The sequence below is a fragment of the Oreochromis niloticus genome, linkage group LG4 (genome assembly GCF_001858045.2).
Source record: "Oreochromis niloticus isolate F11D_XX linkage group LG4, O_niloticus_UMD_NMBU, whole genome shotgun sequence".
Taxonomy (NCBI): Eukaryota; Metazoa; Chordata; class Actinopteri; order Cichliformes; family Cichlidae; genus Oreochromis; species Oreochromis niloticus.
In genome coordinates this window covers 20,123,046-20,135,159 of record NC_031969.2, presented here as the reverse complement: position 1 = coordinate 20,135,159, position 12,114 = coordinate 20,123,046, and the positions used below count along the sequence as shown (strand labels likewise).

At 40.3% G+C, this 12,114-nt stretch overlaps 1 protein-coding gene across 1 annotated transcript in view; it reads left to right on the top strand.

Annotated features, from left to right (window-relative positions):
* crebbpb (CREB binding lysine acetyltransferase b) overlaps positions 1-12,114 on the top strand; it is a 40,992-nt gene that overhangs the window by 4,361 nt on the left and 24,517 nt on the right. The window contains 1 exon segment of the mRNA XM_025906229.1: positions 8,334-8,929. Within this exon segment, the coding sequence (XP_025762014.1) occupies positions 8,334-8,929 (596 nt within the window).

The window sequence follows — 12,114 nt, the reverse complement described above, 5'->3', positions numbered from 1 at the left end:
CACTCAAATGTGTGGAAAACAGCCCACTCGCACGTTTTCTCTTCACATACAACAGTACGTTTCCTGTATTTCTTTGTTTCATCAGTTCAGAGGTTTTCTTTGATCATCATACTTTATTAAAAGGGAGCAGATTGTCATATTGGTCTTTTAAAAAAGATTTAAATGTATAATTAACATAATAAGAATAATTAGTACAGAATACATTAACAACACAAAAACAGTGTTTTGTCAGAGGTCATAAAAGATATCAGTGAGTATTAGGGCTGCACGATATTAGGAAAACCTGCGATGTGCGATAATTGTGATCAATATTGCGATAACGATATGACTTGCGATAAAATAAATAGCAAAAAACCCCCAAAACGAATACATAATTTCAGTTTTACTGCAAGTTTTATTTAAAGAAAGCTGCTGTATTAGCAGTGTAACAACAAAGTGCACTTTAACATTGAAACATTGCCCCCATAAAAAAAATTTCTGAGGCTTGAATTCTGAAAGACATCCTTCCCGGTCTCTATAATTAGTTTTAAATAAACATAACTTAAATTATACTGCAAATTATCTCAATGCAGTTGTTCATCATTTTACCACTCACCAAGTAGTTATGATGTAAGTCAAAACTGGAGAGGAAACTTTACTGTAGTGCTTGTGTAGTTTTCAGCTTGGCTCAGTTCAAACATGACGGTCTTGCGGCATGTTTCGTACATTTGTGGAATGGCGACATGGGAAAAGTAGTTTCGTGAGGGGATGCGGTATCTCCGGTCCTCTTTATGTATCAGGCTGGTGAAGCCCTCTCTGCTAACTGTATTTATAGGCATCACGTCTTTAGCCAAAAAATGTGTAATGGCCTCTGTTATTTCTTTGTACCGCTTCAACGTTTTCTCATAAGGAGTTCCACTTGAAAAACTCTGATACAGAGATGGCTGTTGGACTGCTGTTTTTTAGCCACGAGTTCATAGTCAGTAGCGTTCTCGTCATGCGTCTCGCTCTCAGCCATTACAACTCTAACTCGTTGCTGCAGCGTTGTTCGCTCGGCCTCTAATCCATTTGATTGGTTAATGCCGTGAAGGGCTCTATTCGACTGGTCAAATGTGTAAAGGGGTTTCTTTGATTGGTAAATTCTTTAAAGCACGTGTGTAAACATTTTAAGGTACCCAATTATCGCAGTTTACGCAGTCTTTTGCGATGGGCCCATCGCACAGGCTGATATCGCGATGACAATAAATTTTCGATTTATTGTGCAGGCCTAGTGAGTATCATGCTCTCACTATGTACCTGTAAATTTTTTACGAAAAACTTTGGCGTGTATGCAAATAGAAATCTTTTAGAAACAAGTTCTGTCACTCTGCAACCATGTTGGTAACACCTTGGGGCAGTTATTTAGAAATAATAAGAATAAGCCTCTAGGTGTTGTGCGCCATGGGCTTTATGATAACAATGTTACAAAGGAAATGGCAAGAATAAGCAGCCGAATGAACCCATTGTATGTTCTTTGGGTGCAGTGTGCTCACATTGCCATTTTGAGCGTGTGCAGTAAATAATTTTTCCCATACACCCCTGTTAAGGTCTTCCCTTTGCATTGCTCCCACTCTAAAGCCCCTTTTCCATTAGTACCTACTCGGATTGATTCGGATCGGCCGGTTTTCCATTACGATCTAGTACTACCTAACCACATGCGTGGTTGTTGTCATCGCAAAGCGTCCGAGCGTACTGCGCCATAATTAATATGCGACGCGAACGCTACAAAAAGGTGGACGTTGAGACAAGAATATACCTGCAGCTTGGTCTGTGGCATTTCGTCATACTCGGGGACTGTGGCGTGTTTTTTATTTTTTAAATTTTTTAAATTTTTTTCCTTGGTAGCCATTTCCCTCGTTGCCGGGTTTCAAAATTGGCAGTTTTAATTTTCGTGAACTTAGATACTGAGTAGATACTAATGGAAAAGGGCCTTAATACCCCTTGTCCACTAGTAACTAGTCGGGTTGACTCGGCACAGCTTGAATTATCTTTTAGGATTTTCCATTAGGTGATGGTACCTGGTAACAGGTACTTTTGTAGTGCCTACTCGGCTGGGGTTCCAGGTGATCTGAAAATTTGATGTCAACAGACTGCATGCCACGGATTGGCAGAGGCGCCATTTGATGAGTCATGAGAGTGTCTCCTTCACGGAAATCAAAACCGCCATTTTTAAATCCCGGAAACGAGCACAAAAAATACTACCATAGTGTCCGAGTCTGACAAAAAGCCATACACCGAGCAGCAGGTACACCATCACCTCAACATTCTCCTTTGTTGTGGCGTTTGTGTCACATACAGATGATGTCACGGGACTTTCGGCTGTGTTGCTATAATGACCCCATGGACATTAGGTGGTAATTGATTGTAATAGAAAACAACCAATACCGGGTTGAGTTTTGTCCAACCTCCTCGCTTTGAGCCAAGTAGGAACTAGTAGAAAAAGGCTTTATGTGGGATGTCAAAGGCAGCAAGCTGAGCTGAACAATTGGCTTTGGCTAAAATTTTTATTTTATTTTGTTTTATTTTTTTAGTTAATGTGTGTGAAGAAGTCAAAATTGCTCTATTTTCCCTATATGCTTTATGATTTCATTGTTGGTTTATGTCATTTTTTATTTTATTTTATGTTTGTATTTATTTTTAAAGAGCTGTAGTGGCTTCATAGTGTAGTGGTTTACACAATTCGCTAATATCCCACATTCGATTCTGCGAGGAGAGACGGATCCCTTTGCGAAAGGCATCCAACGCTACCTGCTGTGGTGACACCTTGTGTTATCTTTTAGTAGCTTTTTTATTAAGTCAGTATTCGCATGTTGTGGTTGCCAGTGCCGCAGCATACACTATACATTTGTAGTCAAACTTGGTGCACTCAAAAGTTTCCTCTCTTTCAGGAGGTTACCTACCTTAAAGGAGGAACTATAGGAAATGCAGCTTTTCATATCAATGGTAAATGGCTTGTATTTGTATAGCGCTTTACTTGGTCCCTAAGGACCCCAAAGCGCTTTACGCATTCAGTCATCCACCCATTCACACACATTCACACACTGGTCACTAAGTCATAAAAACTGAATTTAGTAAAATTATCTGATATTAGAGAAACCTGATAAATGCCAGATGAAAAGTTTGGTAACTGAATGAAAATAAATCTAGAACCTCCTGCAGTTTATACTTCCACTCCACATGTGCAGTTTCACAACGTAACTTTAATTTACAACAAGTCCAACATAATTGAGGTCTCTCATCAGAGTGTTTGAACAAATGCCATGCTAATTGATGGTGTATGGAAAAAGAACAAAGCACAAACGCAGGTCGGTTCCTGCCACAGAACATTGGCTGAAAAGGCACACAGTGATTGCTGCTAGAGTTTAAGTTAAAGTTACCGCAAGAAACTTGTTAACTTGTTAGCGAACTTGGGTTCTAATTCACTCATATGTTGCCTGCATATCTATAGCTGATATAGCTCTGCTGTTTATCCAGCTTTAGAAAGACGCCCCATATCCACATCATCATGTTGTTGTTTGACTGCTTTTTGCAGCGTGTTATTCGTTTCGTGCTGATGTCTTTTTACTGTCTCATTTTTTTCAGAAAAGTCGTCTTTCCTTGTTTCGGCCTTACATGCGTTAGGCACATAACCAGGTTGTCTTGATGGGATGATTGTGTAGATAACAGCTGAACACATTTTACAGTCTTTACTTCACCCCCCCTCTGTAATTAAAACAACAATCTTGTGACTTTACTGATTTTGGAAATTATTGCACTAAAATGAAAGAGGGACAAATGCCCACACAGCTTTGAGCTTGCCTGTGGTTACCTGTTTTCCAGAAATTGTAATCTCTTCACAAGAACTAATGACACTGTCTGTATGTCCTGATTTGTAATAAGCATTTCTATTGTGATATATTCCTTTTTTGATGAGAGGGGATGCTTCAGATCCAGCTCAATTTCTGCAGCAGATGCTGGAACCATCTTAGCTGGATGCAGCTGCTGTTTATATGACCCAACACATTGGTATATGTCAGATTTGTTAAGTTTGCAATTAAAACCATTTTTGGCTATTTTCTCTTTTACATAAAATTGGCAATATGGCCAAAAATATTTATCACGATATATATTTGAAAATTTGCGATATCGATATAACTGACGATATAATTGACGTGAGACAAAATACTTTACAAAATACTTTACACCTCCACAACTTTATTATTACCCCATCAATGTATTTTCACTTAAACAAGCAGCTGTTTTTTTAATGTGCATTAAAGCTATATAAAAATTTAACAGTGAAAATGCAAATTCCTCGGTGACAGTTTAACCAAAAGGCATTTCCAGTGGAAATTGGCCGACATATCCTGAGCATAACCATGTATAATATCCACAAAACTTAAAAAGGGTTGTACACACACAATACGGTAATATTATGTTGAAACACGGTACATATTACTCCGCGAGGCTCCTGACTACAGTAGCCATAATTCAATTGTCACATCCAGTTATTATGAATACAGAATTTGTGAAAAGACAAAATGATTAAAAAAAAAAAAAAAAAAAAAAAATCCCCTGCATGCAAACACACCCCTTTTGCTTTACAGTGGGATGAAAATGGAGCCTTTGGGGAACAAGATCTTTTTAGAGGAAGTAAAGTTCACAAGTTTATAGTAGGGAAACCTGTGAAAGGATAATTAACAGTTGATTTTCTCTCCATTTCTCTCATGGTCTCTTCATTGGTTTGCTTTCAGCAGCATGAAACACTTTGCCTTTAGCGTCGGCTCTCTGTTACACAACCTGTGGCTGCAGTACATGTTTTAAGAGGCATGCAAGTCCATCCAACCATCGCATCCATCCATTTTCTTAACCGCCTATCCCACCTGTCAGCGGCCAAATTATATTCATTTAGTTAGGATGTTTTTCAAACACTTGCCATACGTAAAGCCTATCTAATGGTTATAGGGGAGCTCGTGTCCTTGTGCTTTCATCTGGTTTGCAGTGCTCATTGGAAGCGGGACACTTAATTACTTTGATTTTCTCCATACACATTTATCCAGTTTTCTTATAAATCTAATGTTGCTGTAATTGCTCGGATTTTCTTTTCTTCCTTTGTTGTTAGGAGAAACTGAAGCGCTTTACAACTGTCTGCTACCAGATGAAGAGAAATTAAAGATTTTAATGTGACTGCTGAAAACTTTTGGGTGAATTATAGCCAATTGTAGTAATGTCGTCTTCAGAGAGAATAGTGTGTATCAGATGGTGGGATTCTCTGAATAGTGGTTACTACCATTTCCCACTACTTGGCATGTAGTTACCTGCTTCAGACCATACTTTTTATCTTTTGGATAGGATCATCATATTGAAGGTCTTAAGCGAGGCCTGGTTGCTTGCTCTTTGCCTACACATAGTTCACATAGTTTTCTTGGTCCACCAAGTCTTATTCCTCTAAACTTAAGCTTACCTCCGGTATTTCATTTAGAATAGAATAGAATAGAATAGAATAGAATAATCCTTTAATTGTCCCAAAAAGGGAAATTTGGTTGTAACAGCAGACAAAAAGACACACATACAAACAAACAAACAAACAAACAAACAAACAGACAGTACACAGGACACAGAACAGAAACATACACAATTTTTCTTACATATTTACATTAAGGATAATGGTTACTATATACAGAGTACTGTACAGTTATTAAATTAAATAAAAATAACTACAGATAAGAGGCAAACCAGGTTGTAGTGCGAATCGGTTGATTAACTTATTGCAGTTACAGTGCTGATGTAAACATCTGTGATTGTTGGGAGCAGTTAATGTTTGTGACTAGAATATTTAAGCTTTTTGTAGTATCTGCCACATATCATTGAGGAACAGGTTTGATTATACTCCAGTCGTAATTACCTAGTGGCCCTAGACATTGAGCCAGGCGTGTGTGCGGGTGTGGTTGTGGTGCTAGTAAAATGTTTATTGGCTGGCGTTCACAGCCACGCTCACACCCCTATGTTAAGGACCTTGGCATAAACGCGATTTGGACTATAACCTTCATTAATGTTATCTGTGTGTTGAGTATTCATGTTTACTCATTCTTTGCACCACAAGAGTGCTCCGAGTTTCAGAGCAAAAGCTCCCCTCTGTATGATTTCTTTTGTACCCAGTGTTACTGTAAGGTTACAGCTGGGGCTGTGTTACTTTATTATTTTACTTTTAAGTTTGCTGTGTGTGAATGTACACATTGCACACATGCAAGAGTTCATCTGCAGTTTAATTATTTTCTCTGTTCAGCCTGATTGTTTCTAAACTGAAGGTAAGTCAGTGTGAAATTTCAGAAATGCACTATAATTGCCTAACATATTCACTCACCTATACAAATCATGGAATTCAGGTGTTCCAATCACTTCCATGGCCACGGTTTTAAAGTCAAGCACCTTGACATGTAGACTGCATCTACAAACATTTGTGAAAGAATGGGTTTCTCAGTGAATTCCAGTGTGGTACCATGATGGGACAACAGTCCAGCTATGAAATTTTCTCACTGCTAGATATTCCACAGTCAGCTGTTAGTGGTATTATAACAAAGTGGAAGTGATTGGGAATGATGGCAACTCAGCCACAAAGTGGTAGGCCACATAAAGTCACAGAGCGGGGTTACTGGATGCTGAGGTGCATAGTGTGCACAGGTTGCCAGATTTCTGCAGAGTCAATTTCTACAGACCTCCAAACTTCATATTTGGAAGAATGGCCATCCAAGCCTTACATCACCAGCACAATGCTGAGCGGCAGATGCCGTGAGTAAAGCACGCTGCAGATGGACTGTAGAGCACTGGAGATATGTTCTTTGGAGTTGTGAATCACTTTTTTCCATCTGCCATTGTGATGCACACTGTGTCAAGTGTAAAGTTTGGGGCGGGTGTGTTGTTGCATGGGGTTGTTCTTCAGAGTTCAGCTTGGCCCCTTAAGCCCCTTTTCCATTAGTACCTACTCTACTCGGATTGGAGTGTGTGTGATCATTGTAACAGCAATGCATCTGAGCGTCTACAACCAAGGTGGACGGCGAGGGAAGAATGTGCCTGTTGCTTGGTCTGTGCCTTTTTGACAGAATTGGGTACCGTGGGGTTGTTTGTTTTGTTTGTTGTTTTTTGTTTGTTTGTTTGTAGACATTTCCCCCGTTGCTGCATTTTAAAAATGGCGGTTTTAATTTTCATGAAGCAGATGTTCTTGTGACTCATGGAGGGATGCTATTGACCAGCCAATAGGGGGCATGCAGTCTGATAACGTTACATTTTAGTACCTGCTTGGCTGGAATTCCGAGCAATCCGAGCAGATGCTAAAATGCTTGGAAAATCGCTTGGAACCCCAGCCGAATAGGTACTAAAAAAGTACCTGGTACCAGGTACTATGACCTAATGGAAACCCTGAAAACCGCGGTGAACCGTGCCAAGTTGGTACGACTATGTAATAATGGAAATGGAGCTTTAGTTCCAGTGAAAGGAACTCTTATTGCCTCAAAGACATTTTGGACAATTTCATGCTCCCACCTTTGTGGGAACATTTTGGGGATGACCCATTTCTGTTCCAGCGTAACTCCTCAGCAGTACATGATGCAAGGTCCAAAATGACTTAAATGAACATGTTTGGTGTAGAAGAACTTTACTGGCCTGTACAAATTCATCATGGATCACCTTTGGGATGAATTAGAGCAGAGACTAGGAGCTAGGCCTTCTCATCCAACATGAACATCTTTACCTCTGGAGAATGGTCTAAAATTCCTAAAAAACACACACATAAACATTGTGAAAAGCCATCCCAGAAGAGTTGAAGTTGTGAAAACCTCCTGAAAGGACTCTACGTATGCTTAGAAAGGAAAAATGATTAGGTTATTGCTTTGTATTTTTATGGCTCCATAATCTAGTGGTTTGCACGTGCTTCTAGCAAAAGATCCCCTGATCACTCCCAGGAGGGAGATATCAATCCCTTGAGGGTTGTGTCACAAAAGGCATTCAGTGGAAAAAATCTGCCAAATGAAAATATGTTGAGCCACCCACTCTGGTAGCCCCTTCTGATGAAGGGAGCAGCTAAAAGTAGCTTTTATTGCTCAGTAACTTCCATGAAGACATTGATTCAATACAAACCACTATGTATTTTCCCCCCATTGTTTTCTGAATGAATGAAAATATAAATAAATACATAAACAAAACATTGCTGATTTCCAATAAAACCTTGGACGATAATGGACGATATTTCTAATGTAAAAGAACAGAAATTCTATACAGTCAGCTAATAACTAACTGGTAGCTTATTGATTAATTCTTGTTTTCCTTTCTCTCTTGTTTAGATCTCGTGTCACTGTTTGACCTGGAAAATGACCTTCCTGATGAGCTCATACCCAATGGAGACTTGGGAATGGGAATGTCCTCTAATGGTGGCCCAGGTGCTGGTCCTGGTCTTAACTCAGTGGTTCCTGATGCTGCCGCGAAGCACAAGCAGCTGTCTGAGCTCTTGCGACCGGGAAGCTCAAACAATTTAGGAGGTGGCCTGCCACAAGGAAGCATGGTGGGAAACCAGCTAGGTGGTGTGCTTGGTAAAAATACACTAGGACAGGGATCCCCCAATCACCAGTCTCCCCAGGGCCAGAAGGGAGGTCCAGGACAAGGCAATGGAAGTGCAGGCATGGGCTTCAACCAGCCCATGGGCCAGGTTCATGGTGGCATGGGCCAGACAGGACAAGTGATTAATGGGGCTATGGGACCAGCAGGGCGAGGGAGACCTGGTCTTGGCATGCAGTACCAGGGCCAGGCCATGCAGGGGACACAAGTGGGCGCTGGACCTGGTGCTGGAAGCAGTGTGGTGGGAGATGCACTCACACAAGGAGGGCCACAGATGGGTGCACACAACACAATGAGTGCTCAGCAAGCAGGAAACATGAATAAGGTAAGGTTTGAAACTCTGCTCAGCTAACATGAATACCGTATTTTTCAGACCATAAGGCGCATTAAGCGAAACAAAACAACCAGATAAGTCAAGCTTTACTCAGCTCATTCTTCTTGCTTCCTCCGCTTCCATACCATTGATTCATTAATGTTGAATTCTCCCGCAGCTGCTCTGTTCCCATGTTTTTGCAGTATATTAATGACTAACCTCGTGTTGTGGATGGATTATCTTAGTTGTTCTCCTGACTGAAGTTTGGTTCGTTTACAGCATCCTGCCATGCGATTGAATTTGTCGCTAACCATTGGGAACCCTCGCCTTAACTTTTATCGAGTGGAAAAAAGTTAGCATTCATCCTCCAGCTTCACTGTGTTTATGTTATGCTAACATAGCTGTGTTGCTAGCGATCACGTAGCACAACCTTATATACCAGCTAGTCCAAGTCCAACCCTACAAAAGTCACTGCTGTTTAGTTTTCTGTCTTCATTTATGTTGGAAGTGAGAGCAGAGCTGTACGTTTTAATTTTTTCAGAAATCTCTCAGTCAGAACATGCTATATCATGTTTGGGTGCAAACTAGCGACCAACTTCCTACTAACTTCTAACTCCGTTAAATTTAATAAATTCTGTTTTCATGGATGCCTGGATGTTAAACTTAATTGTTCCACCTGGTAGAGCAGCAACACTGTTCATTTTATTAAAGATCAAAAAATTTAGACTGTTTTTATCTCTCAATGATGTCGCAGTGTTCGTTTGACTTTGGGACCTGAAGCAGAGTTTAGACCCACACTGTCGATTTTTGAGAAAATTAAAGGATTTTAAGCGCGCCTTATAGTGCAAAAAATACAGTACAAACATTTTGAATAGGAATTTGTTCAGTCTGTAGTCAGTGGTGTCAGTCATTGTGGTCTTACATGCTGCAAGTTGACACAACCAGGGCAAATGTGACAAGACCTGAAAACTGTGTCATCGTACTTCTACAAAGCGAGTCAAAGTTTGTGAATGAAAAATAATTTCCATGATGTGCTGCTGGTTGCAGTTGGTTGTGATAATCTTTACTTTCACAGACTTTGAAGTGCTCATTGTGAGAACATGTCTTTCCTTTTGTCTGAGAGCTTTGCGGTTTGACAGGAAACCAGGGTTAAACCAGCAGGCTAGTTCTCACTAAGATTATTTGAACAGACGTCGCCACATGAAAAAAGCCCCTCCTTTCCTCATATAGACACATACGTAGTAATATAGGACTGTTTGTGTTATTTCATTGTTTATCAACGTGTATTGCTTTGTATCTCCCTTATATATGATGTCATTTGTACGAAACTGAAACTGTCACCTTTTGATCGTACTGAGACGCCATGATTATGTTTGAGGTGAGGAAATGGGGTAAGAAGAATAGGTCGATTTGAACCAGCTTGTGAGCAGTATGACGTGCGATCAAGAAGTTTTGTGATTCGATTTGTAAAAAGAAAAACGTACTGTACCTGATTTCAATATGGCTGCTGTCCTCGCCATGGTTGTCTACTTGTGGACCGACTGTACTCTGATCAAATTGTTGTGATTTTTGTGAGGAAAAAAGTTAAAGTAAGAGATTTTTTTTTTTAATTAATTTTTGTTTCCTTTGGTTGGGCAGATATAGCTAACATAATTTTTTTAAAATATGGAGCAATTTTTATCTTTTTAACCAAACAATTCATGTGAGCTGCAAGTGACATAGCATGATTTTTATTTGAATTTTTTTGAAAGAAATGAATTGAATTGCCATCATACAGTAAAGTGGCAATAGACAAAAAAACTCCACCTTAAAGGAATCTGTTCATTTTAGTACAGCATTTTTACATCTGTCATAAACGTTTATTAATCAGACTGTAAATACGTAAAGAAGAGAAGAAAATTAGATCCACTGAGAAGAGTCGGTGCTTCTTAAGGCCACTTTTATGCTCAACACACTCAGCACTGCTGTTTCGGAGTCACTTTAAGTAGCCGTGCACCTCTCAAATTTTGTAACCAAGCGCCATGCACCGCTGCCACTACTGCCACTACTATGTCAAGTGTAGAAGCTAAGAGATTAACAGGTTACACATAAGGAGATTTTGACACAGTTTGAAAATTAGACTTCTCAAATCAATGCTTCCGGTTTTGACCTCTTCTCTTCCTAAATCAGCGGCGATGTGGCAGTATTCGTCTCCAGGTGTGTGCGAAGCGACCACTTTTATTATGGTGTCTTTACTCAACTTTGCTCGACTTGCAAACAAAAGGAAAACTCGTTAGCGCTGAAATGGAAGAAGTTGAAATGTGAAACAAAGCGTTTCTTGACCCTTTTTTTTTTTTTTTTTTTTTTTTTTAAAGTTTTCTCCATAAGTTCTCATGTTTTCCAATTGTTGCTGCAATCTCCCACTAAGCCATCTGGAAATCTTTGTGCTCCTATCGTTGAAATTCATGTAGAGACCAAACGGCTCACGCTCTCGTGTCTCCAGCCCAGCTGTGCTGCGCGGGCCAGCTTACAAGCTAAAACAACACCAAAGCGTACTGCACGGAACAACAGAAGCTGTCACGTCATTTTTGGCGCGTGCCACCGTTTGCAGGCATGACAACAGCAATAAGTGCCTGTAATACGTGCAGATCATCAAGTGGGAGAACCCATGTGGGAGGCCGAATGTGTGAATGAGAGAGCGGCAGCAGGAAAGCATCTGTGTCTCTCTGTGTGGAGAAGTGGAAGGGGGAGGGGCAGGCAGCAGTGCAGCGCTCTGCTCAGCTGTTGTGCAAGCTTTCTGTGCGTGTTGTCACCTCCCTTTTTTTTTTCTCTTTTTTTGCTGGGCAAGCCCTGCCCAGCAGCGAAAGCAAAGCAGACTGCTGCTTTGGCCACCACAGAACAGCGTCAAGCAGAAGCAGCAGAACGGTTCAAGTTGAGGGTATCAGAGGGGACTAAAAGCTAGTGTCAGCTGTGGTAATAAATGGTGGTCAGAGCTCTTGATAAGGAAGTATCTTTATGTGTGGCCTTAATGTTGTGTGATCAAGTCTGTTAATTTTGCTCCTGGTGAAGCCTGGCAAGATGCAGGAGATGATTGAAACTGAAATTTCATCAAAAAAAAGGAAATATGTAATTTTGGTTAATCGAAATGAGTTCCTGGAACAGTCTTTTAAGAAGATGTCACACTTGCTGGCTAATAAATGTGTGTTATGTACCTTGAG